Source organism: Talaromyces proteolyticus (genome assembly GCF_021365285.1).
Source record: "Talaromyces proteolyticus strain PMI_201 chromosome Unknown BGW36scaffold_11, whole genome shotgun sequence".
In the NCBI taxonomy this organism is placed as follows: domain Eukaryota; kingdom Fungi; phylum Ascomycota; class Eurotiomycetes; order Eurotiales; family Trichocomaceae; genus Talaromyces; species Talaromyces proteolyticus.
Genome location: NW_025764287.1, coordinates 832,839 through 847,431, shown reverse-complemented (window position 1 = coordinate 847,431; position 14,593 = coordinate 832,839). Strand labels below are relative to the sequence as shown.

The 14,593-nt window shown below is 45.4% G+C and overlaps 4 protein-coding genes across 4 annotated transcripts; 1 reads left to right on the top strand and 3 right to left on the bottom strand.

The window, feature by feature from the left end:
* Positions 1 to 686: 686 nt before the first annotated feature.
* BGW36DRAFT_41532 (uncharacterized protein) lies at positions 687 to 3,399 on the bottom strand. The gene is made up of 6 exons (XM_046219314.1): positions 2,989 to 3,399; positions 2,346 to 2,927; positions 2,149 to 2,300; positions 1,927 to 2,100; positions 1,504 to 1,851; positions 687 to 1,453 (listed from the first exon to the last, which is right to left on the bottom strand). Exons 1-6 carry the CDS (start codon positions 3,121 to 3,123, stop codon positions 805 to 807), a joined length of 2,040 nt encoding a protein of 679 aa, XP_046068091.1. The 5' UTR covers positions 3,124 to 3,399; the 3' UTR covers positions 687 to 804.
* Positions 3,400 to 5,257: 1,858 nt separating this feature from the next.
* BGW36DRAFT_303192 (tyrosinase) lies at positions 5,258 to 7,509 on the bottom strand (the record flags this gene model as incomplete). The annotated part of the gene is made up of 6 exons (XM_046211853.1): positions 5,258 to 5,768; positions 5,857 to 6,345; positions 6,403 to 6,603; positions 6,667 to 6,764; positions 6,830 to 7,206; positions 7,272 to 7,509. 6 exons carry the CDS (start codon positions 7,507 to 7,509, stop codon positions 5,258 to 5,260), a joined length of 1,914 nt encoding a protein of 637 aa, XP_046068090.1.
* A 3,936-nt stretch (positions 7,510 to 11,445) lies between these two features.
* BGW36DRAFT_386937 (uncharacterized protein) lies at positions 11,446 to 11,949 on the bottom strand. The gene is made up of 2 exons (XM_046217061.1): positions 11,705 to 11,949; positions 11,446 to 11,643 (listed from the first exon to the last, which is right to left on the bottom strand). The coding sequence occupies exon 2, from the start codon at positions 11,634 to 11,636 to the stop codon at positions 11,463 to 11,465; it is 174 nt and encodes a 57-aa protein (XP_046068089.1). The 5' UTR covers positions 11,637 to 11,643; positions 11,705 to 11,949; the 3' UTR covers positions 11,446 to 11,462.
* A 1,291-nt stretch (positions 11,950 to 13,240) lies between these two features.
* Positions 13,241 to 14,298, top strand: BGW36DRAFT_431321 (uncharacterized protein; the record flags this gene model as incomplete). The annotated part of the gene is made up of 2 exons (XM_046220969.1): positions 13,241 to 14,043; positions 14,118 to 14,298. The coding sequence occupies 2 exons, from the start codon at positions 13,241 to 13,243 to the stop codon at positions 14,296 to 14,298; spliced, it is 984 nt and encodes a 327-aa protein (XP_046068088.1).
* Between the last annotated feature and the right edge of the window lie 295 nt (positions 14,299 to 14,593).

The following is a 14,593-nucleotide window of genomic DNA, read 5'->3' as shown; positions in this document are numbered from 1 at the left end:
GCGGATAGAGTATCTTATAAACATCTCGCCCCTTCCGCATACGGAAAAACCGACACAGAAGGAACCGCAGCAATATTCGCAGCAATACTCCGCATCTAGATGTACCCACAATTTCTCCTCCCTCTCTCTTTTCGCAGAATTGACAGGTATTTACACGAGGGGAGAAACAAGCTGAAACAAGGGGTAGCGGCACTGATTCCCCAGGCACATCGGTACACAGCGCCGTAATACGACATGCACTATTGAAAACATCAGAGTATTGACAATAATGACGGCATATTTGGCCGATTGCGGGGAAATGTGGACAGTTTCTAGAAGGGTTGTACCGTGAGAAGTCGTCTCATTGGAGCAGTGCCTCCGAACGCGCGATTTTCTGTAGTGAGAACGAGTCTGTGAGACAAATAATAAAGCCCCTCTAGGAGGAGGATCGACGGGAGGCGTCCGGGAGCGGCCAGGGGCCCGCCAACTAGAGCGCGTGCCGGTCCCCACATGCCGCCGCAATTGTCTCCCGGCAACAAGTCGGTATTCCGAATGCAGAGAAACCCGAACACCCACAATCATTCTACGTAAGTAAACAAACAGCCAAGAAATGATAATAAAACAAGTTACCTGTCTAGATCTAGCAGCATTCGATATGAGTGAATATAGTTTACGCTACTATGATTAATTGATAACGTCGGATTTATGTAGCAAACAGGTTGAGATTATCTAGAAGTGAAAATGCTAGGCCCATTATTAATATCAATGATAGACGAAAATACCAAAATAGCCAATCGCACAAAAAGGATTCAATGAATCAAGAAATCAGCCATAAACATGGAAATTAGGAGGCGGGTGAGTCGCCTCGGCAGGAGGTCCCCGTCCCGCAATTACTTCGAACTGCCGCGCGTTCTCCAACTTCACTCCATCCCACTTTGCCAATAGCTCATCCATATCAATAGAATTTCCCATGCCGCTGCCAAAGCCGGGGACTCCCTCGAGGAACAGCATGAGGTTCGGATAGGCACTGCTGAAACGTCTTCCGTCCTTTTCCGCCTCCCATATGTTAGTCTCGAAGTCGTCCAGTAGAACATCTGTTTCTACCGGGAAGTCAATGTTCATCTGATTAGCTGTAATCTGTAGCATCCGCAGGATACCCTTAGCCACGAGCCAGCGTCGTGAGAATACCCGTGCCACGAAACAAAGATCAATGAAAGCGTCTCGGCTATTGGGGTTATCGAGGTCATCTAGAAGCGTGAAGAGAGCAACTGCTACCCAATACACAGCAGTCGCTGAGATATATTCAATACCCCATTTGGTACGGTGACTTCGAATCATCTGCGCAATCTGCAATGCCGACTCTATGCAAGCCTCTCGTGCATGCTCAGGAGAAATGATTCGCGCCTGTTCAGGCCTTTTCAATGGGTGTTTTAAAAACCCGAATAACACCATGATTGTACTATGATAGTACATACTTTGCAAGTCAGATCTCGCTCCTTTTTGACTCTTGGGCTCCCAACTTACTGTAAGAGAAGAATATGTGGTAGTGATGACTGTCCTTCTTGGATACATGGAGGTAGATCAATGAACCAGCTTTGTAGCCGGGGGTATATAGAGTCAGCTACAATCTCTATCTCAGCTCGAGACATCAACTTTCGTGCTTCATCTTTCAAAATCCGTCGAGTGGTCTCTATATTGATCGCATTCAGGCTAGCAAGACTGTTGAGCACGCATCCAAGATGAGATGCTTGTTTCTCGGTTCGGCGAGGGTATGGCTCCCACACCATGCCATCATATCTATGGTGACAGGGAAACCTGGGTCTCAAGGGTACTTTTAAATCAAGAGGTTTCATAAACGCAGTGGAATACATTCTGCAAAGGTCTCAGTACTGGTTTCAAATGACGCAAGTTTTCTTCTTGAGCCTTGAGCTTGAGAGGTGTTCAAACGCAGTAATATTATACACTCCCCAGAGTGTGTTGTCAATTGACCTAGCTTCGTCGAGCAGCTTTTCATTTCCATGCGGTGACTTTGGCGGAAGGGATGCCGATATTTCGGCTGCCATTCGTGCTATCTGGCCGAGATATAGCCAGGCGACGCGGTCTTTACCCATAATAGCCATGCTGATATTTCGGTCAGTAGAGAAGAGATTTAAGGCCAGATTTACTGACCTGGCCAGTAACGTGGTGCAACCTTGGAGGGATGTAATATTAACTCGCCCCTCCTCTTTATCAAGTAGCCGCTTGGCCTCCTTGTAGAAATGCATACCCTTGGAATTCGGGTCGTTTGGATCTTTAAAAACCTCCGGATAATCGGAATAATGCTGTATGGTCAATTTTTAGTCAAAGATTGGTTGTGATAGACTTACACAAGCTTCAGCTAGAATGCTATTGACAAGAAATGGCGAACAATATTTAGAACTGGCATTTTTCGATTTCATGTCTCGGATAAACAGGTCGCGGTCAATCCAATTGCAGAAAGGATGACTCCATGTCAGCCATAGTGAGATGAGATACGATACCAGACCATCGTCGTCTGTAACAGTTGTCCATGGCGCAGCTGGCACGTCAACGACGGGAATATGTGAGAGCCAGGTGACATCCAAGATTCGGCGGCTGGATCTCGGTCGTGTTCTCATTTCAATCTCGTTGTGGATTGCCTGCAGCTCAGGAGATGCCTCAAATTCACTGTCAGACACATTTCGATCGAGATACGTCTTGACGGTTTCTAAGGGTGCTTTCTTGTAGCGAATAAGGTCTAAGAGTTGCATAAAGTGTTCGTTGGTAGAGAGCCGAAGCGCCTCGACAAGTCGGTCCAGTGTATTCTTGTGGTCTTCTAGCTCCGCCATTTTACGCTTCACGGCCATCCTGCGACGGTTGTCATTGGACTCGTCTATAATACATTCAGTATTGCTTCGAACACAGTTGCTGCATGGAACTGTTCCCGAACACTGTTCGCAACTCATCAGTGAACTTATTCTCAAACTGTTACGAGGAGAAGGGATTTATGACCTTCCATTTTCTGGTTTTGCAAGCTTTGCAAGCAGTTGATATATTCTTCCTTGGCTTCACAGTCTCTGAACTTGATCTCCGCTGATAGCCAGGAGGTGCTGGCGCCAAAGACCTAGCAATATTTGGCTCCGTCATGTTGGTGATCGCTAGAGGTGGGAGGTATTAAACAATAATTAATGACGCGTATAGGCTACCGCGAAGGGTATCTAGCTCTTATAAAATTTGCCTTCGTCCCGGTACCGGCCGTATGGTGTAATATCGGTTTACTATAATACGTCCCTTTGCAAAAAATATACCACATGGGCGATAGAGCAGCCGCATTATTTTCGCTTTTTTTTGCCCGAACTACCGAGTATGTGCGTCGCTCGCATAGATAACCCCGGAGTCAGCGGCAAGAGATCTCAGGGGGCGAAAGCCGAAGGAAACTTTTGGAGGGCGTTGCTTATTTGGAGGTATCCTAACTCCCCACGAATCAGTTGTGGAGTTTTGAATACACCAGCCTCATTGACATTTTACACGCGGGAACGTGACTGCAACTAAACTAAAGAAAGTTTTCTTTTTTTGCCTTCTGGTTTTTGCCGATCGTTCACGGGGTGTTACCTGGTATATAAAGCAGCAGGTTGGCTGGGAGAAAATTTCCAGGGCCCGAGTGCTCAATGAAGAGTGGCAAAGCGCATGCATTCGCCCGATGTCCAAGCTAGAGGACGTTCTGGATCCAGGCCTTTTGAGTCGCCATATCGTGTCACTGTCGACAATTGGGTACTACCCTGCAGCCACATTTTGTACTCTAATTGGACGTATTTCGTCTCCAGAAAATGTTGCCAATTCCATTGGGGGATTCTTCACTTCCGGGAAAACGCCGCGAAAACAGATGGGGAGCTTTTTTAGCCGGCCAAGAACCTAGCTGCTTCTTTTAGTGATTCTATTTCCATTGCAGGTAATCTAGCGCATGCATGTCATTGGAACGCCTTTTTTAACTGCACACCGACCGCCCGGTCCATCAGGCGAGAAGAATTCCAACCACTAGCAATCTACTACGCGAAAGCAAAAATAGCCTTCTCCTATCTCTCAGTTTAAAAAAGACGGCGCTGTTAGGGGACTAGTACTCGGGAATAGTGGTTACCTTCCATCACACCCGAAGTAAAGCGGAGAGCGAAGCGAGGGCAGAAATTCCTCTTTTGAGTAGAGGGAAAAGGGCAATGCTCAGGCTGAATAATAGAGTCAAAGATAGCTACCAGATGTAAGACCCACTTAGTAAGACCATCCTGGACGGCGTTCTTTGGTCCGTGTACTACTTGAACTAGATTTACTTTTGAATCCGTACTTGTGCTCTGTACTCTGCATTTGTGTCTCACTCAGCCGAAGGCAATATGCCGCAATGGCTATTTGCGGGTGAGCCCCTCGGGAGGCAATCCTAGCCCACATTGGACGGGCATAAATACCAGCCAATGGTGTACTTTATTTTGTATTATTGCAACTCAACTGTCTGGGCTGAATTCTTTTGTGATTGGCTGGGGAGTTGGATTTGTTGGCTAAGTTATGATCCGCTAGCTTTTTAATTGTGAAGATTGGACGTAACCATGAGCCCCACAAGCTAATATTCATTACTCGATCAAATGCAGAGATGTTCATACTAATGAGAATAATTGCTATTATTCTCATTGCATGTACTTGTTGTGATAGATAAATAGAGCCTGAAGTAGTTCTCAACCAACAAGATCACTGCCGGCAAGTAACTGGCGATTTCGGTCTCTGAAGGCGATTAGAAATTAAAAATTAAAAATTATTCTTGGTTTATGCTCAAATGTCCCGCGTGATACAGGTCACAGTACTTTGCCACGGATTAGGGTCCTTTTGGTGCATCGGTTCGACTGGCCTAAATTTGTTATTGAGAACGTCCACGGCTAGCCTGTTTATCTGTTAGCTGCATCAGGTCGGCAGTTTGATGTTTCCGCGGAATACTACCGAATTATATTCAACGTTGAGAGGGGGGTAAAAGAGGGGAAAAGAGAACGATTGCCGAATGTGGGAGACTTATTGAAACAATGAATAATCTTTTCATATCAACCATGTACGATAAATGAAGTGCGGGTGAACTAGCGGTTTTACTTCCCAAGTATTTTCATATCTGACAAAGTGCTTACTTGTGTTACATGTGTATGCATGTTTCAAATAGCGTTGCCACCTCGTGTTATTTACGCTAGTTACACATGTATTTGAAATAACATAAAAAAAATGAAATAGTAAAATAAAGGAAATCACTAGACATCTACACAGCCCCCGACTTCCCCTTCGTCGCGTTTTCCCATTGAACCCATTCTCCATACCGAGGGAACCGATGCTCCTCCCCCTGCACAATCGGATCGACCTCTCGCGACACCACTCCAACCCGCAACTTGCCCTGATCCGCTAAATCTGCCACGGGAACTTCTTGGCCAGCTGAGTCAGTAATCCGCCAATTCAAATTGTCCGAGAGCGTTGGGACGACGTGTTCAGGCCCCAACGTCTCGTCTGGTAATATTCCATTTGCAATCGCTCGCGCGAGAAGCGGAGAGAGCGAAATCTGTCCTGCGGAAAGAGTCGGCGTGTCCCCATCACTAGATAATGAGCGATGTTGTTGGTTCGGAGATAGTTGTAGACTGTGGGTATTATTGGCACCGGCGAAAATTCGGTACGTGCCGATGAGATTCTCGGCATGGTAGTAGTCGCTCGGTTTGATGCTAGCATCTGGTTGGCCATAGAAGAAATGGATTTGAAAAGGGTTTCCGCCTAGTGCATGTCTGTTTCGTGATGTTTCCCAAATTAGTAATTCTGCTTATTCCGCGGCTCGTAACATGTAAATATGCATTGATGGGGGAAGAAACGTACTTGTCAACAGCAACATTGATAGCCCAGTTTCTGGCTAAATTGTTAACTCCAAGACTGTCGAAATCGCTCTCTGTCATTTTTCCTGCCACTGCATTTGTTGCCATGCTCTTCCCACTTCCAGGCACATCGACTAGCCCCTTCACTCCGTCGAACGCCCCTCTCTTTTGCTTTCTTGATGTAGAAGCCATACGAGCCGGAGCATTATACAAATTATTAATTGCCGTACGCACATTATTCTGAAGTGTAGCCTGATCAACACCCCAGTCCTGGATCTCGGGATACGTATACCCGAAATCTCGAGTCGAGCGACTGGAAACCGATGTCCACCAATCATTCGGGTCATCGGAACGATGAAATGGATATAGCGGTGTATTGACATCTTCGATTCCGCCTGCTGGAATTACGAATGTTCCATATGCGTCGGCCATTGGCTCAACATAGGAGTCTGGGTTGAGCACTTCCCAGAGAGCGAAGATGCGGTCGATTGAACTGTTTGTATCATATTAGTTTAAGTTTAATCAATATATGTGATGGCTGAGAATTTACGCATGATGCATCCAGAAGATGGGATCAAAGGCAGCCATGCTGAAGTATGTCATATGACCTCCGTCACCGACTAGGGCATGTACTCCATCGTGGATGCTTTCAAGATTATTGTAGTTATCACCTCGGTCTGTCAACACATTGTTGGAAAAGATTGTGTAGTTTGTTTCTGATGAAAGAAGCTGATAGGTACTCGATTTCAACCTTCACAACGGGTTAGTTGTGAACATAAAGTAAGATGTTGGGGATTAGATTCGACAAACTGACCATGCAGAGTTGGAACTCATTCCCGAGTTGACATTGTCAATTCGGGTCACGCCTGTGTTTGGATCCGGGGAGCGGACTGTCTCCTGGTATTTCGCTAGCTGAAAAAACCGCCGGTCTAATCAGCAATTGATCAAACTTTACAATAAGATAAGCATATACTTACAGGGTCATTGTTAGGAATATCAGTACCCAGCGGTAACGGATGAAACTTGTACGAATATAACGGGTTATCAATCGTCTGCTGGCCGGTTGGAGAATTGATCGCGATTTTCTGGTACGTCGTACTTTCAGGTAAATTCGGATTAACTGCCCAATCCCAATAAGGAACTCTTAGAGTTGTCGCTGCGTCCACGTATGACTGGCGCTGGTCATCCGGGTATGAATTCGCAATGTCTTGAGCATAAGACCAGATGCGCTGCTCAAATAGGGAGAGATAAGGTCGATGCCAGGTCGGAAATATTGGCGATCCATGCGAGCAATAGCCTGTTTGGTATTGACCGTCTACGTTATCCCAAGACCTGTATGGATAACCATGGATTCCTGTGTGTGTTAGTATGATGGAAGGTTTGACGGAGGAGGGTTTTTTGGATGTTGGTTAGGTATACCTGCAACTTCGTAATACGAAACCAAGTCACTCTGGTCATCGCTTTGAAACTGAGCGAGTGCTTGCACGAAGAGATCAAATGCTGGGCCAGCCGATTGTAGGTTTCTCAAATCGATGCGCGAGGGTCGTTCTCCAGTGTCAGGGTTAACGCCAGCAGATACACCAGTAACCCCATAGCCATTGGCCGTCCTCGAAAGGACCGAAAGAGAGGCAAGAGAAAAGAGTGATGTCTTCAACATTATGTCCAAAATTTATGGATATGTGCCTGTTGTGAACGCTAGAGTCTAGTATATGCAGCACTAGATACGCGGTTCTAGAAATGAGTGAATATCAATTAATCATTGCGCATACATAATATAAGAAAGTGAGATGAGAGATTAGCCAAAAAAGAAAACAGGAGAGCATTTTATAGGATCGGCCGGAGATCTGATCAAAAGTCCTAACCAAACAATTCCCACGTGGAATAACAGTCCAGATCGGGATGTCTCAGCCAGGGATGCTACATAAAATTTCAGTTGCATACATTAATCTACGAAAATGTGACCACTCAATACATTCCTATCGGTTTAATTGCAAAATCATTGAATCCCTATTACAGTATGTTGAAGGAACCCCTCATAGTAGCACGTCTGTGATGAATCTAGTAACGTATCGTTTTTCCTCTTTCAAAACTCCAATATCGACGTCGGTTACTCCCTCAACAACATTCCAAGGAACTTCTACAACTAGCCAGTGTCGGCTAATTGCTCCCCGACTGTGTTGCATACCTAAGCTCCTGTGGAATGCAACATACATTATCGTTTTCTTACCCGTTATTTGTTTCTCTGTAGGAACAACGGTCAATTTTCCGTACAGCAACAAAATAAAGGTAAATCTCTATACTTGTTTCCATGTACATGCTGAGATGTAGTGTTATTAAAGAAAGTACAATACTAGAATCATAATTGAAGTCCTTTGAGCTAGTTGTCAAGGTAAGCCAGTACGATCCTGCATTTGGCTCCATGGATGCAAGGGGTACGGACATAGGAGTCCGTATTAAACAATTACCCTCAAACCTCGGTCATCCAATTGGGCCACTAATAAATCTACCACTTTATCAGATTACTTAATATCTTTAATCTAATATGATAGTCTGAAAGTTACAGCACCAAAGACCCTAGTATTCATATGCCATCACAAGCTCATATTAACGCAGAGTTTATAACCCTCAGGGTGGGTAGGATTCTTAACCTAATGCAAGCAAATCATCCAAGTTCGCCCTATCGCGATGTGCGGCGCTAACGCGCTCAGCACGGCGCCGCTTTATATTCAGCCAGACCAGCGCGTGCTCATGAGCGCCCGGTGCTCGTGGGGGCTACTCAGTGTTCGCGCTAAGCATGCCCTAGGCAGTCCTTCCCAGGCACCAGCTCAAACTCGAGGGATGAACATGATTTTTATTTTTTTATTTTTCTGCTTCAATTCCCACCTCTTAGACCTACTTCATTTCATCACTCTCAGTTTAAATATGGTCAAACGGCACCACGGGTGTGATTGATCAATCGATTGATTCATTCATGATACTGAGAACATGTAACTTTAGTATTCTAAAATTAGCATTCGCTCTTTTACACTCATGACAAAAAGTGCACAATCCGTTGAAGATAGCAGTCGGAAACTTAGGGTATGATGGTCTGGCAAATTGCTGGGAGGAACAAACTATTAGCGGATTAGATATTTAAGTTCTCCTTTCTTTGAGGCTTTGAGGCTTCTCTCTTGAGACTTCAACGAATGGGCTCCTCATTAGGAAAAGCTCCTTCATCTCAGGTCACAATGATGTTTTCTCCGAAGTCACCAACTCTCGGTCGAGAAAATGAAAACGCCACATGAACTCAATGCATCGTCCAATTCAATAATAGCAGGAACAACAACCGAAATGAAAACTTGATTGTATAACAGACCTCCCTCCCTCTCCCTAAATTTGACAAACTTTCATGCATGTCTATGTCTTTCAAACTTGAGGAGGGTTTATCACTATTCATGCCTTCCAAATTCACTGGGTTTGATAGGGTTGTAACGTGGGTCGCTTCCGATGGTGATTCTGAAATTAAATCTTTTGATTTTCCTTCCAAACGATCCTACAAGTGTTCGTACTGAGATGGTCTCATATTTCTATTATGTGGAATCAGACATCCTTTCATAGCGTAAGTCTGCAATTCCAATATCTTTCCTAGTTTCATTTCTTTTGGCTTGAACTCCTAGGCTCATCCTGAAGTGATTCGTAGATAACTATAATCACTATATGAATCGAGTTAATCCAGCTGATCAATACAGATCTGCCTATAAGACTCATAGTTCTACTAGATAGACCTAGCTTCCAATCCTATACTAGCTATCAGATACTACAATTATCAATGCTTTTAGAATTCATAATATCTATAAGCAACAAGATAATAGCAAGTCTCCTAGCCAGTTAGAATTTAGAGACAGGCTTTATCAAGAGCTTTTTATATCCCAAGAGATTGACCTATCTACAGTCTGACTTGATCCTCAATTAAATCATCAAAGAGGTCAACTATCACAGCAGGCAGTTTGTGTACGGTACTCCTATACAAAAAGTAAATGTCAAAAGGACTCTGAAAGAGCTGGACGATCAAGATCAGGATGTTTAGCATGCAATTTTGCTCTCTGCTTGAAGATTCACTGCTGAGACTATATGATCTATTAGTAAAGCTTAACTAGTCTACATATAATTAGTTAAAATATATTAGTTTTAATAGTTAAATAGAATATTAATATTATCCAATTTCTAGAACCGCGCCGTTTTGTGGCGCGCTAGATTCCACGAAATACGGCGCTAATTGGGACGGGTGAGGGGATAGTGGCCGCTCCTAAAAATAAAAATTGAATAGTTAATTATAAGCCTATCGTTTCCTGTCAGCCCTGTCAGATTGGCGCATCGACATCCACATCGAGTAACCCATTCTCCAAGCAATGGTCGCTGATGAAACAGAGTGCTCACAGGGGTATTCAGGAGGGTTACTTAGTTACTATAGTAAATTAATCTGATATTATTAGAATTTTTCAGGTTAAAAGTCGTGCATGATGGTTATATCAAAATCTGAATGATAGACCGTATGCGCTTATGCTGACTGAGTGAAAAAGCATATAACATTAGCATCGCCTTGCACTTTCATACCCTTTACCGGTATATTATTCATTCTCTTCTGCTTTAAAGATATTTCAATCCCTCCTTGTCTACACCTGGATTTCTGTCTAGTATACATTCATTTATACATGCCCATGATGATTCTGAAGAAGTCAGGGCACATAGCCCTGTTTCTTGCCTTCGCAACCTCAGCATTTGCCCTAAACTCTGCTTCTACTCCTGCTTCGAGGACACCTTCTCGGAGGCCTTCTAGGACTCCGTCGAGAAGTGCTTCGTATACAGCTACACCAACATCTAGCGGCTTCGCAGTCATTGAGACTCTTATAGATGGCGTTGTTATCGGTTGCACTTCGTCCTCTCTCTTGAAAGTCACAGAGGCCACCGGCGTCATCACGTCGACAGTGTGTGAGGGTACACCCACGCCCATCACTACCTACCAGGATGAGTGGACTTCCTGGCAATCCATGGTATCGGCTGACCAGCCGGTCACCGCGCCTGATGTTGGTTGCGAGATCGTTACTCCTTTCGAGGTCTACTCGACCCAGTACTGCACTTGTGGGGGGATCACACTGCTACCGCAAGCTCCGTGCCGACTATCATAGCCTTGTCCTCGGTGTCCCTTACCACGGTATGCGCTACACCCAGCGCGGTACCCACTCATTACGTTGAGGTTCCTCAAATCGCCATCGCTGAAAAGCAACCAGGCGGTGTTGAACTGTTCTGGACAGACCCTCCCTCGGAGAATTGTTCCGACATAGGTAACCCGGATCCTTCGTGCTGGGACGAACTTGATATGGATGGCTTCGTGCAATGGTGGTGGGGAGAATATGAATCCATCTGCAACAGTCACCCGGCCTATCACGGTTTCGGTGATTGCTTTGTGAATATTATGACGGCGGATTCTCCAATGAATTGTTCTGCGCTACATAGTGACTCTCTGTGTAAAGAGCCTTCTTCGGGAGATTATGAGAAATATCCTTGGAACTCTGTGCGGATTTTCTACGCTACCTTGAGTGTTTTCAACATTCATGGGTTTTTTCAAGACTACTACGCTACTATTGGGGATGTCTCCTCGATAGCGTCAGATTCTGTTGGAGAGATTGCGAAGATTGTACAGCCTCCTGAGACGGCAAACGTTGCATTGAACGACGTTTTAACAGCTCTTGCTATTGGTCTTGCTTTTGTGAGTGCTCCAGAGGGAGCACCGTCGTGGTTTGGCATGTTGCTTGTAAGTTCCCACCGTATTATCTAGACATATGAGAAGTAAGCTAATAATTTATGACTGACAGACGGGCTTGGGACAAGCGCTGGGTGTGGCCAAATTCTTGTTTCCCGAATCAAGCTCTTTCAATCAAGAAGTGATGAACTGGCAGAATGTGTCTGACAGCCTTGGCAAGGTGACTTCTGCTTTACAAACCAGTGTCTCCAACGGCCTTGATCCTGCCATCAACGACGTTGACAGCTTTCTCGCGCTGTCCGCTCATGGTCTATTTTCTGGAACTGATAACCCTTCCCTGGATTCGATGAAACAAGCTATGCTTCCGGGAATGTATACTTTTATCATTTCCTCGCTGCTCAAATTAAACAACTTCATTCTAACCCGAGCTTGGAATACCGACGTGCATGCCCTTTTCACCAACGGTACTCAACTCAACTCTCTAGTTGATCTGGGGATCTTTGGATGCAGTTCTGGCTACGATAAGAATGGTGAATGCAATATATGGTGGTATGATAACTCGGCCGACATAACCTACGGTCTCACCTCGACCTCTGACAATGGCTATAATGGCAGCTCTGTCATGTCGCAGCTCCTTGGTTACGATGCTCAGCAGGCCGCTAATAATGGCTCATTCAGTGGCTATACAACAGGTGAAATGCTTTTCGCCGGAGCAGCCGGTTGTTCTGGCGGTGGTAGTCCTACTTTCAATGTCACTCAGCTGAACCTCACCAATGGCGATCTTGGTTTCAACTGCCTCAGTTCCTTGCAGGTATGTAGTTGGGGCATGAATTACCCCGACCCATGGGTCACTGACTGCCCCAACACCAAAATGGACATCGGGTCCACATTGTGCGTGCCAGACCCCCAGGATTTCCTCAGTACAGCCCAGGGAACGGCGCTTCCTAGGCAATACCTAGGCTGGGCAGTGACGCAGGCGGGAATGGACGCTCTCCACTCCGACGAAAACGCCGCGGGAGATGTTAACACATATGCGTGTATAGGTGGTAGCACTTAAGGATTCTCTTTATCTATTTTATTCTCTATACAAATTAGGATCTTTGTATATATCAATCTAAGTTGAATACACACCATCCATCCATATTCATAGAATATAGTTGCACTAGCTCTGAAATCCTCAAGAACATCCTCTTACCGCTAGCTCCGTAAACCTGTTGGATAGATCCTAGCTACATGTGTGCGCATAAATACCAAAGGAGATCTATTTCGGGGCAAAGCATTGCAACAATGCAAAATATTATTATCAATAAGCCGAACAAACCTAACATAAAGAGGAAATTTGTTAAACTTTGGTACTTTCGGCAGCCAATCAGGCCATTTTAGTTCTTTCCGCCAGCTCGCGTATTCGCTGATTTATCTCTGGTTATTAATTGTTGTTTGAGCCATTCGGCGTGTATTGAGGGCTTGGCGGATATTGACAGGGGAGGATCTCGGTCACTATTATTAAGCTGAAATTCATTCCCCTCTTCTTGTTCATAGACAGAATCATCTCATGCGTATGTGCTATTATCGTAAATAGCATTTATTGCTGCTGAGATTCCATGCAAAAGCAAAGCAAGGCATAGCAACCCCAAGCCAAAAACAAAAAATGGCAATCAGCTCCGTGCTCCTAACCGGCGCAAATGGCTCCCTCGCCATCCCAGCCGTGCATCACCTCCTCTCCACCCATCCCGACATAACCGCAATCCTGACGGTGCGTAATCCGTCAGCCTCTTCCGACCCCAATACACAGCGGCTACAAGCAACTATCGCCCCATTCAAGGACCGTGTGTCCCTCCGTGCTCTTGACCTAGCCAATCTCCCCGCCGTCCACGATTTTGCCCGCTCGTTAGCCTCGGAAATCGCCTCAGGAACCGTGCCGCCGCTAGCCAGCATTATCTGCAACGCATTCTATTGGAATCTCACTGGCCCCCCAGAACTAACAAGCGATGGATACGAGAAAACCTTCCAAATCAATCATCTCGCCCATGCGGCCCTTATTCTGCGTCTATTGACCTCCTGTGTTTCTAATGCCCGCATTCTTCTTTTCTCCAGCGATGCTCATTACCCCGGTAAAAACTCACTGGAAAAGTACCCGCCATCTTTACCAGATGTGGAAGAGACTGGCGAAGGACAAGTCAATATCGACTCCCTCGTCCATCCTAGAGACATAAAGGCAAATGATGACCCCCTTGGCCACGGATTCCACCGCTATGCCGTCTCCAAACTCGCCATCATAGCCTGGATGTACGCCCTAAATCGTCGTCTGCACGCCGCTGCGGGCGACGAAGGCGACAGCAGTGACCACCGTTTGAAAGGCGGCGTTACCGCCATTGCGGTCAATCCGGGAAACCTGAGTGACTCACGCGCATTGCGGGTGAATACGCCGACTAGTATTAAGATAATGTCGCGGTTGATCATAAAGCCCCTGGGTCCGCTATTACGGATGCTAATAGATCCAACCATGAGAACTGCGAGTGATGCAGGGGTGGATGTGGTAGAGTTGGCAGTTGGGGGGATTATTCACATGCGGAGGGGTACTTTACGTTGCGGAAGAAGGATGAGAGTTCGCCAGAGAGCAAGGATGAGAAGAAACAGGAGCTCTTGTGGCGGAAGACGCTGGAATGGACAGGCATTGGTGCGGAGGATACTGTGCTTGCTCTTTAAGTTTCTTTCTTTCTTTCCTTGGGCTTTTTTAAGCACTGGATTTATCTATTTTTCTATATGAACAAGTCCGAATGAGATAGGATGAGACAGCAGTCTCAAAATAGTAGACACGGATCGGTATTGATTTTTATTTATTAGTCGTAGTAAACTAAACGGCCTTAGTTTTGATTCTAAAGTAAAAATCCCAATAGACACTAACCACAAGTACTAGTAACACCAAGTTTGGTTCTCGCAGCCAACTTCGGCTCGAAATCAGAATATAACCCAACCGTTTTTCGTCCTGGTAATATAAATA

Bases quoted from the DNA above. Each gene is read 5' to 3' on its own strand.
- BGW36DRAFT_41532 (XM_046219314.1), bottom strand. From the start codon at position 3,123: ATGACGGAGCCAAATATTGCTAGGTCTTTGGCGCCAGCACCTCCTGGC. The intron at 1,852-1,926 runs GTTTGAACACCT...AGACCTTTGCAG, and splicing joins GGAGTGTATAATATTACTGC to AATGTATTCCACTGCGTTTA. The intron at 1,454-1,503 runs GTAAGTTGGGAG...TGACTTGCAAAG, and splicing joins CCACATATTCTTCTCTTACA to TATGTACTATCATAGTACAA.
- BGW36DRAFT_386937 (XM_046217061.1), bottom strand. From the start codon at position 11,636: ATGCCAAACCACGACGGTGCTCCCTCTGGAGCACTCACAAAAGCAAGA.